This window comes from Balearica regulorum, chromosome Z (genome assembly GCF_011004875.1).
Source record: "Balearica regulorum gibbericeps isolate bBalReg1 chromosome Z, bBalReg1.pri, whole genome shotgun sequence".
Lineage (NCBI taxonomy): Eukaryota > Metazoa > Chordata > Aves > Gruiformes > Gruidae > Balearica > Balearica regulorum.
In genome coordinates, this window is record NC_046220.1 from 30,665,281 (window position 1) to 30,684,950 (window position 19,670).

General features: G+C 41.9%; 1 protein-coding gene across 2 annotated transcripts in view; it reads right to left on the bottom strand.

Annotated features, from left to right (window-relative positions):
• The window catches only part of SLC12A2 (solute carrier family 12 member 2), a 58,932-nt gene extending 46,595 nt beyond the window's left edge, over positions 1-12,337 (bottom strand). For both annotated transcript variants that reach the window (XM_075740356.1, XM_075740355.1), the window contains exon 1: positions 11,661-12,337. In XM_075740356.1, coding sequence (XP_075596471.1) covers positions 11,661-12,209 — 549 coding nt within the window. In that variant the 5' untranslated portion in view covers positions 12,210-12,337. The remainder of the gene's footprint in view (positions 1-11,660) is intronic.
• Between the last annotated feature and the right edge of the window lie 7,333 nt (positions 12,338-19,670).

Consider the following 19,670-nt stretch of genomic DNA (forward strand, 5'->3'; position numbering starts at 1 on the left):
ATCATAGAATGGTTTGGGTTGGAAGGGACCTTCAAGATTATCTAGTTCCACCCCCCCTGCTGCGGGCAGGGACGCCCTCCACTAGACCACGTTGCCCAAAGCCTCATCCAACCTGGTCTTAAACACTTCCAGGGAGCGGGCATCCACAACCTCTCTGGGCGACCTGTTCCAGTGCCTCACCACCCTCACAGTAAAGAATTTCTTTCTAACATCTCATCTAAATCGACCCTCCTTCAGCTTGAACCCATTACCCCTTGTCCTGTCACTACACTCCCTGATAAACAGTCCCTCACCAGCTTTCCTGTAGGCCCCCTTCGGGTACTGGTAAGCCACAATTAGATCTCCCCGGAGCTGCCTGATATACATCAGAAGACAAAAAGAAACATAACTGGGAATTACCTGGTTTGCTGAACTGCAGCTCTTTTGGATAGAAGAGAAAAAATTGCTGTAACTTCTTGGGAGAGCTGCACAGCCGTTGACCACGTAAGTCTACTGATTTGCTTATTATTTTTACTCAGGCACTCAAACCTAAACCCAATCAAGCAAGAAGTGGTGTGTGATCCATTTAGAGTGGTAAGAAAAACAGTGAGGACCAAAGAAGAGAATTACCATGCTGCTACATTTAAGATTTTCTGCAAGTTAACTCTACCATCTTTATGTCAAGAAGTAGAATAATAATTAACTAGTTTTAATTTAATACATACAACCCAATCATTTGCTAAGCCTATGTTGACCTGCCTAAACCAGAACTGAGAAAACTGAAAGCCCTCTAATCAGGCTCCTCACCCAACTCAGACACACCTGAAGCTCACAACAGAAAAGAATAAGCTTACATACTGCCTTGCTCTGATACCCTTGAGTACTTGTTCTTCAGATGACTTTCCTATAAATGCAGGAATAAACCTTAAAACTCTTTCTAGGTATTAATGTCTCTCTCAGATTCTGCTGTTTCCAGCACCACTTACCACAAATTTCTCCCCACTTCTCCTCCACCCACCTTCAGAAGTGGGGAGGAAAAAAAAAGTTACATTAAAGCAAAGGACAGATTAATAAACATATTCACCACCATGACAACAAAACCTCCAATCAAGCATGCAACAGTAACTATATATAATTACTCCTTCATATAAAATCCATTCTTATTTCTCACAGAAAAGCACCACAGTAAAACTGAGTTTTCTGCAAGTATAAAGCATTACATAAAGGGAGTCCTACTATCTAGTGTAAGACAATTACATACTTCAGCACAGGACTATGGCTGGCCAGGTATTGGTAGAACCTGCACACATCAACAAGATGACCTCCACAGGTCACTTCCAACCTCAACCATCATGTAACAGCTATGCATTTTAATATAGTGTTCAAGTAAACCCATAGCTTTGCCTGTTGTCTTCTGGGAATGAGATAATGGCTCACAACTGATATTCGAGTTATCAGTTACCAGATCAGCTCCAAGATATGCACACTATGAACACAAGAAAGTTTTGTTCTGTATGTCTTGTCTCTCCACACTACGTAATATTTCTTAGGAAAATATTTTGAAGTACACGCAAAATGTAATAACTGAAAGGTTATTGCTGGTTATCAGTGCTAGTGGGTGCCCAATAAAGCATCAGTGGGAACAGATGTTAGAGTGTGGGTATGGAAGAACTCCACCTACACAAAGCTCCAAGTACAGCCCTTGTGAGGCTAAGAAAGCACCACTGTGGTCTCAGCTGTAACTAAAGCAGACGTAGTATTTTTCATGCTTGTGCTCATGATGAAACAATGCTTCTACTCAAGTCACATACTGAATGGAAAAAAAACACACTAGCAATATTTTAGAACAGCAATATATGTACAGTAAGATCTTCATAAACAGTAAAAAACACTAACATACTGTTGATTTGGAGGGGGTGTAACAAAAAGGAAAGAAAATAGATGGGTTTAGCATTTCAAATCAGAAATGTTATTAACACAACTTTTTAATCAAAATAGTGTCTTTCATCTAATCACTCCAAAGAACACTCAGAGTGATAGTGTTCACTTGCACTGTTGAAGGAAAAATAAGATACATTTACATGTTGACAATTCTATCATACACTGATAGGAATTTAGCCAGGAAACAGTTAAATTTTATTCCTACACAGACATTTCCATTTCACAGTGCTCTGAAAAGTACAGATAACCTACAATTTCATCTCCAGTACTGGATCATAACAGTAAGTTGTTTGTGCCAATTGTGAATAGCCTCCACATTTATTAGAAGTGGATTAGTAATGAGAAAAGACTCGTTCGCCAGAAGAGATCTGAGATTTTCCACACACAGGTTGAAATACACTGGTGCATGGAAAAGTTTCTCATTAGTACAATTTGCTATTCAGTTTTACTGAGAGTTCTTGATAGTGGTGTATGTCACGCAGCACATTTATTTGTGGTGAACTTATCTAGATCCCACCTTAAAGGCAACATACTTAGCCCTCATTCTGATGAAAGAGCGGTGAAAGTGTAAATTCTGAAACTGAAAGTAGTTTTTCACTTTCTACATCTTAATTAAATCACGAATTTACATCTTACCAACAGATGTAACAATCTGAATCTTTGGTACTTCAAACAGGGTGATAACCCAAGTGAACACAGGAGATTCCAGAGACACCTGGAATAGTTTGCAAATTCCTGATAATTCGTTAGTAAAAAATAAACTTGCCAAGTTAGCAACACAGATTCAGGTGTTCAAGTTTTTCAGGAGTTAGATAGGAAGCTTGAGTGAGTAGTATAGCTACCAGCGTGAAAAACCCAGTCAGGTAGCACATGCAGAAGAAAGCATGGCTGAAGACATGTTCAAGACATCTCAGTCTGCTTAAGTAACTTCTTAGCATTTTCTTTAAATAACAGACTCAAAACCCATACACTTCCAGGGAACATTGTGCAATGACTAGCTGTTGACTACAGTTCAGAAAATTCAGCAGTCCTATTAGGTACTTTATAGCTTGGTTTTAAACCAGGAATGAATTACAGCAAATCTGCTAATAGAATAATTCCCACTCCTTGTCTGAAGCTCGCGTAAAATGCTGCTACTGACCTGTGGTTCCAGTATCTCTACAGTCATAACCTAAAAAAAGCCTACTAACCCATTAAATGGCATCCAGGGGGTAGCCACAGCAACAGGAGATAAATTACCCAGACAAAATAAGATCTGTTCTTAAAACTCAGGATTCCTTGGCATCAAACACGAACAGCTTCAATCATCGGTTACTCAAAGGAAATCCTTTTCAGGTTTGCAGCCAAGAGACCAAAATTTAAGTGCTGTGACTATATTACCTTCTCTACAACTAGAAATTTAAAATAAAGCAGCAAATACTTTTGGCACCTACTTCCAGAGATTTTAAAAGAGATTGTATCCAACATAGAATGTTAATGTTACCTTAAGCTGAAATTAAGGTCTGTTGTACTTTGATTACAGTGGAACAATGTTAAACAGAAGAAATTTATAGTTACAATTAACATGTCAACTGAAGAATTAACCAGCTACACGTCTCTGCCATCAGCATGTATTTCAGTGTCTTGCAACTCAATACTGCTTTTAACAGAGAAACACTAAGCAATTTTTGTGAGAGAGAGTGTGTGTGTATATATATTCTGATTGTAAAAGCCATTTTTACTTGAATTCTTTTAAAGAGATAGAGAATCATCCATTCCTCCTCATTCTTCCTCCCAATCCTTACAAGTAGTATGATGTACTACTTGTAATACAGAAATACTGTCAGCAGTCAGGCCTTCCTCTCAAGAAGAGTCAACATGTTCTGCCACATTTAAAAAAAAAAAAACAAAAAAACAAAACCACAAACCCCCAAACAAATAGACTTCCTTTGCCAAAAAAGGAGGCATGACTTCCTGCAGAAGTGTGGGGGCAACCAATCCATCCACTTTAAGAGGAAAAAAAAAAACCATCTGTAGTCTACTTCACATCTCGAGAATATACCTCAGTTCTGTTTTTGATGGATCACTTCTTTCGTGCCCTCTCTAGAGCCAAACTACTTGTGCAATTTCCCGCCCCATGTATTTGATCCTTTCCTGAAGAACAATTGTACTATGAAAGATTATCAAAGTAATTATTCATTACTATGCACTGAGCATCATAATCCTTTTGATATCCATTGGTATGAAAAGAGAAGTCATACTTCTCAGGAAAACAGATCCAGGCTCTGAACACAGGTAGTTTTCACTTGATTATCTGAAAAACCTAATCCTGATACATCTCTAATGGTTAGACACCTTTTAAGTTTTTCATATAATTTTCTTATTCTCCAGAATGAAGCAGAGGCAGCATTTGATTGCTTAACAGCTGAATTAAATCCTATTGGCAAGCCTCTTGCACAGCAGTTTTGCATGTTCAAGTATAGTCCAAAAAAATACAGTGTTCTGTAAATAACGACAAAAGACAATCCGTTTCAATCCTGCTCAAGAACTAGTTTTCAACACAGCATACTCCCAAGTCTTCTTCCATATCCACTCCCCCACAAAAAAAAAGGTTAATTTGAAGCATTCCTGCTCTTAACACATTTTGGTTTTCATCCACTTCTGCAAAACAGAATCACACACTTTCCATTCAAGAGGTAGGGGATGGGGAACAAGTGTACCACAGTATGCAGCAGTAACCTTAATAAAACTTCCCATTTTAAGTCTAGTTCTAAGTGTATTAAGTTCATGAAAAATTACATTTAACCTATTGTCTAAGCAGCCCAGTGAAATAATCTTAAAAACCAATTAAGTACTGCCTGAATTTTTAACATCATGCCATGAAGTGGTGGATATGGCTATAGGCACAGCCCCTGAGCCAGCACTGAGCAGAGCTGGTACGTTCAGGCAGTACAGCACTACATTCAAGTCAAAGTTACCAAACTTCTTAGAGCTCCAGAGCAGTATTACTCAGAATAGTTTTAGGAGTCTCTAAATAGTTTTAGGAGTCTCTTTTATGGTGTAAACCCTCCAGGTAGGTTGAAACATAACCTAGCATCACAGGGTTCTTTTATAGCTATTTTATTTGAATTAAAAAAAAAAATCCTGAATAGTCTGAAACAGAAGTTCTTCTGAAGAAGCAAAATTAACTACCAAAATGAAGATGAAAAAGATAGGTTTCCTTGTTAGAATGGAATTTTGTACTTTTTTTTATATCACTGCATCCTTAAGTCAGTTAAGTTTATTAGGCACAGATAATGCATCTTAGTTTTTATGCATAAAAAGAACTCTCAGTAAGTTTTATTAGGCCTAAAAGGCATGCTGAAGTGTAGAAATAAATCAAAGATGTTCCAAGATCTCAAGCCACAACAACTGGATAACTTCAAAAAATATTGAAAAGCAAACAATTCTAAGTCAACTATTTAAAAAAAATATTTTAGTAGTGAACAAATGACCATATTGCAATTGCTATTACCCATATCAAAAGGCGGGGGGCGTGTGTGGAATGGGTTTGTGATTGCCCATGTATGACTATGATATGGAGCTTTAGGAAAAAATCTGAAGGATACAACAGAGAATGTAGCACACTGGTTTGAATTACTCCAAGATATTGATCTTGCCAACCTCCTCCTCTGCAAGACTGTTCTTCAAGAATGAGAATCATGTGAGGTCTAATGAAATGCAGTTCCAAAGGAAAAAAGTCAATATGAAGATGAATTCTGCAGCACCTTCCTCTTTAATCAGTTCTGAAATAGCTTATGCTGAAAAAAAAAAGATGTCTAGCTAGAGAGAAGTTATTGCTATTCTTTCACGTTCTGGTCTTGAACTAGTCATTGATACTGATAATGTCAGCTAAGATTGGCTTATTAAAAAAAAAAAACAAACCAAAAACACCCAGACAAGCTCCTCCAAACAGGCACTCGCCCTCCTTCCTTCCCTAGTTGTACTGTTCTGGCTAATTACAGTGCTTCTTTTTCTGACATGAGCACTCAAGGGGCACAGAGCACATTGCAGTGGTCTCCAAGGGGTGCACAAGACAGCCCATTGGGAGTATGGGAAGAAAATTTTTTTCTGATGTTAACAAAGTACAAAAGTTTTCTGAAAGTGTTTGTTTCATCTTTATCTTATGCTTTAATTTTTATTTTGTACCATACACAATAGGAGTACAGTAGTACACGTATATAATTTATAAGTAAAATATATGTTTAATAGGGGTGCATGCTCAAAAATTTTTCTATTGATACGAGCATGCGGTCAAAAGATTGTGGAGACCACTGGTATATTAGCTTGGGGAACTGACTCACCACATCCACTGCAAGATTTTGCAGCTGGGGAGCGTTTCCTTTCTGTAAACCAGCTCGCTCCCAGATCCAACTCAAAAATACAAACATCACCACAAAAGAGAGCACAGAAGCACTCCTTCCAGCAGCAGCCCACACTTCTATTGTGATACTGTAACCTGTTAACAGCATTCAGTTATTTCCAGTTTCTCTGGAAAAAAACAAAAACAAAGGAGTAAGAACAATATTAGCAGTTTGCTGAAAACAGTTCAAGAGTTTCATTATAGGTGTTTTGGACTAAAGATTTATCACAAAGATCAGATAAGAAAGGCTGAAGCATCAGGCACTGTAAAATGACAAATACACATGGTTCTTATAAAATACAAACCCTGGCTGACTAATATGATTTAGTGCTGGAAGCAGAGCAGTACATTTTTATTTTTTCTTCCCTTGATGAAGATGGTGATAATTAAGTGGGGTATCAGGATAAGCAAAGTGAGGATTTTCCACACAGATTGAAAAAGCATAAAAACACCACTTTGCAGGATGCTAGTAAAGCCTCATCTGAGTACAGGTGCATTGAGCTGTTTCTCAATAGTGATGAACTAGAGCAGTCACAAATTAAAGGCTTCTAGGATGACCAAGAGCACAGAGACCAAGATTAAAAGATGTTTTAGTTTATCACAATGAAGTTCAGAAAGAAATTTCAAGTTCTGCTTACAAATATAAAGGAAAGCAAGAAGGAAAAGAAGCCATCTGAATTAAATCATACTGACTCAAGAACTAAGAGACCTCTTGATTGTAAGCAAGATTCAGCAAGGTAGCGCAATAAAAACTGTCTGCAAAGAGGGTCTTCCAGCAGGGAGGGGAGGAAGCATTTTTAAAAGGTAGACCTTACATAACATTGTCAGCTAGCCTGACAGCCTAGAATCATCATTTAGCCTCTTATGCATCTTTAGCTGAGCTCTGTTTTCTTTACAGGCTAAGCAGACGCAAATCAGGAACCCTAACCACAAATGTTAGAGGTGCAGCAGTCATTGAACATTTTCAAGAGAGAATACCTTCTTTGTTAAAAAGCAGTGTGATACACAGACTTTTCACTGTGCTTAAGTTAACCATTTTAAGTTACCACATAAGAGGAAAAACTGCAATGACTGAGAAAATACAATCAAAGCCAAAACGACAGTTTAAAAAAATTATAGTCATCCAACTTGAGTAAAAACAAATAGAAATCTCAATTCTGCATCAAGAGTATCAGTAATGTCTTCTTACTCTGTCTCCAAATTCAGAGAACAGGTGCATGGATTTCTGTGTGGGAGGAAACAAAGCACACTTGTGTTTTTAAATGCCTTTGGGTTTTTTTGTTTGTTGTTTTCAGTTGTGTTGGTTTTTTTTTATTTGGGCTGGGAGAGTGGGGGTGGTGTAAAGATCTTCCTCTGAGATCACTACCTTCTAGCCTGTCAAGGGAATCAACTAGTACTCTAAGTGAGTATTCAACAAACAAAACAAAGCTGCCAGTAGAGGGCTTGGTTCACATAACATCTACTTAGCACAGCTATAAATGACTGCACAAAAAACCTAACAATATGTAAGTGATTCTGATCTGATAAGCTTATTCTTCCAAAAAAACCCCTCCCCAATTAAGGTAATGCTATACAGAAAAATTATAAATTAATGCATAGTAGTGGATTACTAAACCATGTTCCAATTCTGCCTACTTTAAAAGTATTCATCTTCCAGAACCATAAGGTCTATGACATTATGGCATGGTAATTTTTACATTAAGGAAGACAAAGGCAGATGGAATGTCTTCTACAGGCTATAGATTTACTTACAGATGTAGCTGACCTAGGGAAAACAGATATTCCTAAATGGCAAGATAGAAAAAAAAAAGAAAAAAAAGAATTAAGAAAAGCTAGGATGCTTTTAATCTTCCTACTATCTGAAGGCAGATCCCCTCAAAAGGGCAGGGGACACCGCTGCAACTGCAACAAAAACCTACATATCATGGTATGCCAGTTCCCTCCCACTTCATTAATAACCATCCTCTCACCTCTACATCTCTAGAGACTAATGCTCCTGCAAACTATCATCTTATTTATGAGATTAGCAACTGTAACAACATCACCAAATTCCCTCTATCATCTCTCTAAAGCCGATTAAGATTAATGCACACCAATTGGGTAAGCAACAGATTGATTACTATCTGCAGTCAGTGACCCCTCATGTGAAATTTAACATGATAGACCAAGATCAGTAGTAAGCAATACATCCACTGCAGCATCACCCAGCTGTGTTTTCACAACCAGTTTCAAGAACAATCCCATTCTTTTCTGCTAGGAAAGCCACTGTTGGAACAACCACTTGAAATCTGAGGTGGTTAGACACCGACCCTACCAGGACAGCAAGGCAAACCCTTCTCAAAAGGAACCCCTTCTGCATGTGTATGTGCATCTTCCTCAAACTGCGAAATCTTCCTCCAACAGTGCTTTTCTGTGAGAACAGAAGAATTAGACATATGAAGCTTGTAAACAAAACTAAGTAAAAAAAACCTGTTCCGTAATTGGCACTAGCATCAACATTACTGCACAATGCCTCACATCATTTATTTACTTTTTAAAAAGAATAGCACAATCTTTAACTGCAAGATGAAATTGCTGCATTCAAAGCAGTGAACCACATTGTTGGTGAACACATTTTTTGGGTCAGTCTTAACACAAAGTAACTGCCAACATTGATGTACCAGGTCAAGAAGCAGGGGCATTATAATAAATCCTTATATAATACAAATTTTATATAATGGTACCAGGATGTTTGTACCAGCTGCCCTACTAAGTCTTTGACTTACATGCTGTACAAGTTAATATAGAAACCACAGCTAAAGAGGGAGCTTAATTTTTCAATTTCTTAAAAGCAAACACAGTATCTTCTGTAACGCATAGTATTATTCAACACTAGAGACCACTATTGTTAGTCAGCAGGAACTGAAGTCACTTTGGGAATGGAGACAATAAGCCCCCTGAAACACAGCAAAAAAAAGCACAATAGCTTTGGGAACATCTTTCACATATACGGTGCCATCATGATTTAAAAGTGCCACCAGCACTCCGTGGCCAGAAATCAAGTACATAATCACACATGTGGTATATTTATACTTCAGAGATGGGCAAAAAAGTAGGTATCCAATGCTATTAGTATGCATGATACAGCCTTACTAAAAGCTTTTGTGTTCTCAACTTTATCTTGCAAACTGTTTTGCTAAGTCTGAAGCAAAAATAATCGCTTCTTTTCTTCATATAAGCCTAAATGCTTGCTAACGTGCCAATTGCTTTGGAAATGAAATATCCCGCAATAGAACAACTTGAGTTACCATGCAGAACTTAACTTCTTAAGTTTATACCATGAGAATTTTACTTAAGTATAATATCAAGTGTAACTTGAATTCCATATTCCATCCCCTAACTTTTTGGTTTTGATGGTTTTTGGGGTTTTTTTTGGTGGTAGGGAGGAGGGCACAGCAGACAGGACATCACTTTAAAAAAAAAATCTTCACCTAGACACCTATCCACACTGCATAACAAATTTGTGACATCTGAGAAGTAGATAATTTGAGTTAATCAATCCTCACAAGGAAACTGTTCTGATAATGATCCTGTAATTAGGTCATCTACAGCTCCTCTACACCATAACCTACCAAGAATACAGAGCATGGCAAGCAGTTACGAAACATGAAGAAATCACGCTTTTAGACACTATAGTTCCAGAATAAGTCAGATTCTGCACTGAAATGTCTTACTGGTGTCATAAAGAGCTTTCTTGACTACTGCAGTATAAACACACTGAAAACCTATCTGCCAAGCTTAGAAATTCAAGTAATGTTCTACTCATAGAACAGAGCATGTAAAGACCCGGTCATCACATCATGGACCACAAGTCAGAAATTGGGGAAAAAATTAAAAATCAGTGTGTTTTCACATATATTAAGTGGTTTATTTATAACACATCTAACTCCATGCTGAAGACACTAATTGCCAACTTCCATTCCATACTAATTTAGCATCAGACTACAGAACATCATTTACCTCCATCAGGAGGGGACCTGAAAGGCAAAAATCATTTGCTCTTACAGTTAGTAATTATTTTTATATCTAATCTTTGATATTGCAAGGAAGTATCTCTATAGCACATCAATTATTTCTATCGGAACAGATGAAGAGTCAGTTTCAAAAAAAAAAAAAAACAACCCCACACTTCAAGAATCACCACACCCCCCAAAAAAACCCTTCTGCCCAATAATGGTGTGAAACAGGACAGTCTCAAAAGAACACACATTTTCTCAGGGAAGTCCACCTATAAGGAGTGAAAGGTGGGATGAAAGAAGCTCTGAAAACAGAATATTCTTCATATCATTAGGATGTGGCCTGTACGTTCCTTTATTTCCCTAAACCTAGCAGAAAAACCCAATAGTACAATGATTTCTTAGAGCACAACCAAGCGGCAATTTTCAGACTGCAAGAAAACAGCATTACAATAGTTTGGTCTGGCTTTAGTTTAGTCGTGATAGTTTAATCATGACCTAAAAAATACATTACATTAATTCCAGGTTCAGCTAAAATTTGCTTTTTAATAAAGACAGCCTACAATGCACACAAGTTTTCACTGTAACTCGTTTCCAATAACATACTGACTAGTTTAAAATAGAAAAACCTTGACACGCACAGCTTCAAAAATTTTGAAGCCTTGATCACGACGCCCTCACACGCAGGGCTACTCAGTATGACTGAAAAGGCTCCTTAAGGAAGAAGCAGCCTCAGTTGTATCTGTACAGCCTCAGCATCACGCCGAAGGCGGTTTGGTTCGGCACTGCACGCGCAGGGACAGGCAGGCATTTTCAGCTGGTTAGGAGACAAACCTCTTGTCGCTATTAAAGGCCAGCACATCCTTCTTTTTTTTTTTTTTTTTTTTACATCTCTTCCAAATATTTTAATTCCCCTTCCCAAACTAATACAAATCCCTTATCTGTTGAAAGCGATATGAGCCAGAAGTGAAAAACCGTTGCGCCTATAACAGATCTTCTCTCGGTTACGGAGAAAACATTTGCACCGCAAATCTACAGCGGTAACTACCTCTCACCATGGGGATCATCTCCCAAAAATACAGGGGTGAAAAACCCCCCTGCGTCACGAGGGGAGAAAAAAACCGGTAACAACAAAAAAATCGGCAAGCGACCCGATGCATTCGCAGTGTTTGCGCCTCCTCCAGGCTCAGCGAGCTTTTAGCTTTTTCCTTGCACCGCCGTCGACACACATCAAGCGCCGGCACGCTCCGAGGCGCGCAAGCGGCAAGGGCGGCCCCGCCGGGGCACAACGCGGAGGCCGGGCCGCTCTCCGCCCGGCGCAGAGGCGGCCCGGGGAAGGACGGGGGTATGCAGCGGCCGCTCACCTTGTCTAGCTCATCGTGCAGCTCGGCCAGGCTGGGCCGGAGGAGCTTCTCGCCCAGGTCGGCGGCTGTGTGGCGGTAGTGGTCGATGCGGGGCACGGCGTCCATGGTATTGTGGCCGAAGGTGCGCAGGTAGTAGGTGTTGGTGTGGGTGTCGTAGTAGTAGTGGTGCTGCCCGCCGGAGTGGAGGCTGCCCTCGCTCAGCACCGTGTCGCCGCCGTTCTGGAAGCTGACATTGCCACCCTCCAAGCTGCCGCCCCCCAGCTCGCCGGGGCTCTCGTCGCCGGCCGATGGGTCCACGAAGTTCACCCGAAACCTGCCCTTGGCTTCCTCACTGCCCTTCCCCGCCGCGCCACCTTCCCCGCTCGCCTTCAGGGGCTCCTCGGCCGTGCGGCCGGCGCCCTCGGCCACCAGGTCCACCTGGAAGCGGCTCTGGCTCGGCGTGGGACCCAGCGGTCTGCCCACTGCATCTTTGCCCTCCCCCGAGCGCCCCTCCTCGCCCGCGACCCCCGGCACGGTGGGGCCGGGCGGCAGCTGCTGCTTGCCCTCCATTGCCTGCACCTCGCTGATCGAGCACTGCGCGCAACGGCGGCCCCAACTGCTCTGAACACCCCTCGCAGCGGCAGCTCCGCTGCTTTAAACCAACCAGCGCCCGGGGCTGCAGCGCGCCGCAGACAACGCCAGGCTCCGCCCTTCCCCCGCCTGCAGCGCCAGGTGATGATGCCGCCGGTGCGGCTACGCCTCTCTCCGCTCCGCGCCCCTTCAGCAAGACCCAGCCCCACCGCCTTCTCGCCCTGCACCGGCTGCTCTCTCCTTCCGCCCTTACCGCCTTCCTGCCCCCACTCGCCTTCCACCAAGCGCGCCCGCTACGCGAAGGCGCCACCCGCCGCTCTGACAGCGCCACGCGGGTAGGAGCGGCCGCGGAGGGCGAGCCCACCGGGGCTTCAGCAGGAAGGAGCGGCGCGGGGCCCCCGGCCGGCGCGGAGCGACGGAGCCGACAAGGAAATGGCCCCCGGTGCCCTCCGCCTCCCCACCCCCGCCCTCCGCCCGCTCCACCTGATCCCCGCTGCGCAGAGGCAGGAACTTGGACGCGAACCGGCCCGCGCCGCCTCGTCGAGCTCGCTCGCTTCCCCGCTCGGGCGGAGGCGAGATGCTGTCGGCCGCCGGCGCCGCCTGCTCCCCAGGCTCCGCCCGCTGCCGACTGCGGCGGCGGGAGCGGCTCCCCGGCCCGCCAGCGGCGCTCGCGGGGAGGGCGGCGGCTTCTCCCGGCCCAAACTATGGCCGCCGCCGCATCCGCCCCGCGGCAACCCGGGGAGTAGTTGCGGGGGGCGGGCAGCACCTGGCTCGGGGCGGGGGGCCGCGGCGCCTCAGCGCTCGCCCGCCTGTCAAAGCCTCTTAGCCCGCCGGGCGCTGCTACATCTCGCGAGAGGAGGGCCGGCGACGGGGGATGCGCGGGCCGCGCCGGTTGCGAGGACTTTTGTGCCCCTCCGAGCTCTGCTCGCCTTTCCACCTCCCCCGCGGCGGAAGCCGAGCTGTCTCCCGGCCGCTCGTGGTGTCGCGGCAGGAGGAGCGGCTCGCCGCACGTGACTGTCCGCTCTCCTCCTCGCCTCCAGTCACTGCCCGAAGCGCTTGATGGACGGGGGGCTGTCCGCGGGATGGAGGCTAGGCGGCTGCGGAGCTCCAAGGCCTGGGCAGCCCTGGGGCCGCCCGGGGACCACGGCCGCTGGTACAGGCTCTGTCTCGCTCTCCGGTCCCTCGCCTGCTCGCAGCCCTGCGAAACCCTCACTCCCACTTTGAGCCGCTTCATCTTGGTCTTGGCCGTACGCCACCTAGCTGCTCCTTAACGATGTCCGGGTGTAAAGGGTCCGGATGTACGGCTTGGATGAGTAAGTGCAAAGATGAGATGTGTGCCTGCGGGCAAATGTGGACCAGTAAATGCCGGGGATGCACAGGAATGTTTGCTACGGGTGCCTTGAAGGAGGAATAAACGAGGAGAGCAAAGCATTCGCTTAAGTTAGTCTTACCAAGCAGTAGCACCTCGTTATTTCAAAAACAGTTGATACTGCTTGTTTTGAATTTTTTTTTTTCCTAATGATGAGCAATTTTGTATATTTTTCCCCTCTGTCTAGCAAACTGAGTCCCATCATCCATTTTCTAGCTCACTGCATCTCTACTGTTTTATTTAAATTAACAGCAAACTTGGTAGCAATCCAACAGAAAAGGACTGGACTTATAAAACAATGCTTTCTTTTTCTTAACAGTTACTTAGAGGAAGAAGTATTTAAATTTCAGGGATGTGTACATGCGTAGAAGAGCTGAGGGCGCTTCAGTAGTTTGAAAAGATGGGTACACTGTACTTTAACATTGTTTGAGAAATTCCTTGATGGACTCCAAAACTCCTAAGAGTAACATTAAAAGACAGGATTAAGCAAATTTTCGAAGTGTAAGGAATAAATAAAAATATGTGAGCGAGCTAGAAAATAAAAGATTAAACCATGGTGAAAATTTTACTTTTGGCAGGGAGCAAGGACTTGAAAAACAGTGAATGATAAAGAGAACAAGTCAGAATAAAGGATTTTGATTCGGAATTGAACACAAACAGCACTAGCACAGCAGATGATGTGCGAAGAAAATCCTCCACGGTACACTTTGTATAACTAGACAGAAACACTGCATGATCAACACCTGCATAGAATGTCATATGATAAGATGTTCGGAAGCAATTTAGATTTGGAAGTGGTTATTTCTGTCAGTTTCCTGTATAAATAAGTAATAAGAGAAAAGAGGAGGGAAGCAACTTGTGAAATCCCATATTCATGATACAGTTGGTGATGATGGGATTGTATTATGATGTTTAGCTATTTCAAATTAAACAGCATTCTATATGTACAGCTAGATGTGTATTGGCTGTGAAGCCCATAGCCTGCCTGATATCAGTGCCTCTTTAATCTTTGTTTATAGTATTGCAATGCTCAAACATATAAGCTCAAACATATAAGCTCAAACATTGCCAGAATCAGTGATCAGATTGGCGTCACTCATACTGAAGGAGACCAGAGCACCAGTCTAGGTGAAACAGATGGCAGATGGAGCTTTGCACTTTAAGCTTCAAGAAGAGGTTCCTTCTTAGAAGAAGGAAGAGGGAACTGGGTGGGAAGTGTGCTAAATGGAAGAAAATGGGGCACAGAAAAGCCCTAAAAGAGTACATAATGGTTTCTGACATACTACTACTTAAAACGTTAACACAGTGGAGTCTGGATATTATTGGTGAACAAAATAGAAACATTAACAAATTCTTTTTTTTTTCTTTACAAACTCTGGAGGGAGGAGCTGTGGAGGGTTTCATTGTCCTGTCAAAGATGCAAAAGCTGACTGAAAATTCCAAGTTTGGTTTTGGTAGTTTAAAAACTTGGGAACATTGGATTAATGTTTATTTATGCAGGTATAATACATGCACATACCAAAATAATATCAGATGCAGTTGATTCAATGACTTACCATTATCAGAGGTACCTTTCATTGCCAGACATAACCTTTTACACTCAAGAGCATTGGAAGGGTCTGTGAGAATGGCTGTCAGCATTGGTAAAAGGAATTTTACATCCATACGAGCCTCCATGTGAGAAGGTCAGATCAGAACAGCTTTTCCAGACAAAGAGTTTGGTTAGTTCAGTAACCAGCCTGCAGCAGTGGCCACCAAGGAAAGACTGCCTAAGAACAGGGCAAGCACAGGTCGCACGGGTACTTTCCCAGTCTTCAACACTTTGCACCTAAGGCATGGCTAAGCAAGCCAGAGGGGCTTTTTCTTCCATGAACTTGCCTGCTTTCCCCCTGATGTTATGCAGCTTCCTCAATGTCCTGTGTCAGGGACAATGTGGTGTGAGGAATTGCCCCTTTTTTTACTTTGAACTTGCCATTTGCCAGCTTCACTGGATACTCCATAGTGCTCATTTGATATCCAATATGAAACACTGGAAAATACAGCCATTTTAGGACATTATGGCTATTATAAACTTAGACATTGACTAGATCTTTCTCCCATTTGCCTCTTTTCCATGCAGAACTCTAGTTAAGTCCTTGTTCCTGTGGATGCTGTTCCACACATCCTTGCTTCTCTCTGGTTCTACTAGATCCTTTTTGAGATGTGCACACAGTGTTCAACTTGTGAGTACATTATGGATTTCCTTTTAGTGGGTGAACAGGCCACCTACTCCTATTCTCTTTCATGTGTTTAAATCAGCTGTTTATCAAAACATGGACCGTCCCTCTTATTTTGTTGATCCTTAGTTTTCTTAAAAGCCTTTGGCAAGATATCTTGTCTACTTGCTTCAGAGAACTGGTGTACTCCCAGTGTGCGAGAGCTGTGCTAACACTCAAAAAATCATAGTTGCCCATGTGTCCACCGATTCTATGCTTTTTTATAGTTTCTCATGATTTGTGTTATGACAGGCACCAGACTTACAAGCATGTAGATCCACAAATCTCCCCTCAAATTGTTAAAAATAGGTATCTCATTTCCAAAGTTCATGTCCTCGGGCACAAAACTGGTTTTAAGATGCTGTGCATCAGAGTTAATAATTCAATAGTTTCATCCTTGAGTTCCTCTAGAGCTTGGGATTGAGTGCCATTTGGACCTGTTGCCTTGTTTCTGTTCAGGCGGATCCCTCCTATTCATGCCATGCAAAGAAGGGCTCCAGCAGAGTAACATCTTACAGTACAGGCAGACGACAAGAACTCATTTTGCCTGCCTGATAGGGCCTTATCTTCTCTGAGTGCTCTTTTTATATCTTCATCATCCTTTGGCCTTAGACTCTTGACAGGCTTGCTGTTCTAGATAATGTAATGAATGATTTCGTACTAATTTTGTAATTTTTTCCTGCATGTTCTATTTGGGCAGTAATCTCATGCTGTTTTGGTTTGGGTTTAATATATTTGGACACAACTTCAGCTTTTCAAAGGATTACTTCTCTCTTCTAGTAACTTGCCTTATTCCTGCTGTTTGGTTGTGCCAGCTCCCTCTCAACCTTTCTCCAGTCATTCTTGATTGGTGGTATAAATTTGCTTTGTCTCTCCAAAATGGAATTTTTCAGCAATCAGCACCTATAAGAACTTAACTCTTTTTTGTCTTCTCTCCAGCTTTGTCTTTGACCAGATTCCTTATTTTGGTTTTGGGTTTTTTTGGGGGTTTTATTTTTTTCTGTTGAGCATAGATCCAGTAAATTTGGGGGTTTTGCATACTTTTTGTTTCTGCAGGGCAAACTAGTCACTGTTGCAATGAGGTATTTCAGTGGTAAAATTTTGGAACAGGTCTTGTGTTTTTGCTGCTTGAAACATAATGAGGGTTATTTCCCCTCATGTATACCACCTACCTAATTGCTCCTTGATACAGTCATTGTTAGCATCTAAAAATGTTGTTTCTGCATCATGGTCCCATGCTACATTTTCCCAGTCAGCACACAGCTTGACTCTTCTTTCCTTGTCTTCCTTCGTTTTTTTCTTCTTTTATATTCTTTCCTTCTTTTTTCCTTCCTGTTCCATAACAAATAGAGGCACAGTTAATATTTATATTCTACTACTGTGCTGTTTATTGTGTCCTTTTTAATTATTACAGGTGTTCATCCAAATCGGTGTTTAAGTAATATTGTCTTTCTTTTCCCAGAAACCTGGATGAAGTCCTGACAACTACTGTATTGTCATGTGGCAACTTACCTGTATTTGTATTATACTAATCCTAGCTTAAAAGAAAAAAACGTAATTGCAGCAACACTTCTGAAAGCCTGCCAGATAAATCCTATGATTAAGACAGTCAGAAATGAAACCTGTTTGCTGGTGGCCAGATGTGGTGGTAGAACAATCTGTTTCAGGGGCCTTTCTTGTTCCAACCATGCTTTTGCTGTGTCCATGCGTGTCTTCAGTATTCCACTGCCCTAACACAACACTGCCTTTTTTTTATTGACCCGGTGGTGATGAGAATACCTCCATAATCACTGTAGTTATTTCTAATATTTCAGTATTCCTAACATCCTCAGTTTGAAGGCTGACGTGCAAGATAGATTTTGGATAGCTTCTTCAAAGGACTTCAATTTTTAATACTCTGTTAGCAATGCATTTACTTAGGAGTGAGGTGGAGAGTATATCTCGTGTCCATCCAGAAATGGAAATTTTTGCAAGATGCCGTGCTTTTTTGGTAGCTGGAGGAAGGAAATTCAGCACCTGCTCCCTACCCTGAGTTTGTGAGTTTCCATGTCGAGTTTTAGGGTGCTGGTTTATCTTTAAAGTTCTGGTAGTCTTAGTATCCAAGAGACTGCCTTTCATCCTGTGCTGGTATCAGTCCATTCAAGACCAGAGAAGCCCCACAGGCTCTATAGACCATTGCCAAGGTCTACATGTGATAAAGTGAGATTAAATGTGAAGACCTTATAATTATGGACTTTAATTATCACATATCATCCAGAGCACTTAATGTCTGACTCATTCCTTTTTTTGCCCAGCATTTGAAAATTGTAGTGTGTATGTACATGCGTTAGGAAGAAGAAATTATTCAAAGGGGAGATGGAGTTTGCTATCTTAAACTGCTGTAGTTATAGGCAGTTACATCAAGAATAACTTGAGAATACAGATGAACATATTGCAGTAATTCTGGAAATGTAAATAAATAAGCAAACATACAGGCTTTTTGTGCAGTCCAGTGTATCTTCAAAGCAAAATTATACTCTTTGTGAATTTTTTTTTGTTATGTTTCTAGTTTTACTCATTTCTACATGTCTCAATCTCTATGGAATTTTATAGTAGATGAAGCTGCAGGGTAGCACTGAGGTGCTGCTGAAATATGGACAGCCTGAACGCTCAGTAACTGTTCAGTCCAGACCACAGAGCACTACTTTTGATTCCAAACCTTGCATGCAGATTGCAGCCAAGTAGCTCAGGACAGAGCTCACACAGTTTCTCTCACCAGAGATTCTCCTATTTCATTTCTCCATGAGCCAGGAGCCTGTTCTGATACTTCCTTCCTGACAACTCTGCGTGAATGAAGTCCATTTTGCATGATTCAATTCCTTCTTCAGTTTATCTCTTTGCTTTCTAGAACTACATGCAAGAAGTTGTCCCAAACATTAAACTTCTGGAGATTGTCCTCCATATGTAGAAATGAGATAGCCAGAATACAGGGATGAGAAACTGCTTTACACTTCAGGGGTGTATCTAAGTGATTTCTGTTTCTTATTTTTCCTTTTCAAAGTGATTTATTTTTGTTTGGTTACTTAATCATGTTTCTTGAAGATAAAATAACTTCCACATCTTTCTATTCCATGCATTAGCTTCTGAAATGGATATCCTTTGGAGTAGACATCCACTATACAAAGGAGCCTAAGGAAGTGGGTTGGCCAGCAGCCCACCAGTGCCCACAGACAAGATGTCTGTATTTCCAGAAGCTCAAGCCAGCTAACCACATTCTACTTATACAATCAATTTTCAGTCCTTTTCTTTTAATTCTTGTATTATGACAGTCAATCCATTAAATTATTTTTTGGGTTTTTTTTGCTTGCATGTTCTATAAATCTCCATTATCAAAATTGAGTGGAAGTTACCAATCATTTATGTGCAGTTATCATTTTGGTTTTTTTCACCTTGCCTACTTCATTCAGTGTTTGGAAAACTCTTAGTTTTTGTTCTGCCTTATTATAATATATAATTTTACATTATTTTTTTCTCCCTGAGTTTTTCTTAAGGGAAACCATCTAACATTTACAAGAAATATCCCAGCACTGTTTGTACTTACTGTTTAGCAACTGATTGGTGAAGTGACAGAAGTTACAAAAAGTGTAGGAAACAAAGTATGTGAGCAAATACATCCTGCTGGATCCAAGAGCCTGGGAGAGGCGAGGCTGCTCAGCTCCACGTCACTGGGTCCAACCAGCAGCAAGGCTGGAGACGTGTTCCCAGCAGGCAGACGCACACAGAGCACAGGTTCACACCACATACATACCTACACGTGTCCGGACACACGGATCAGAC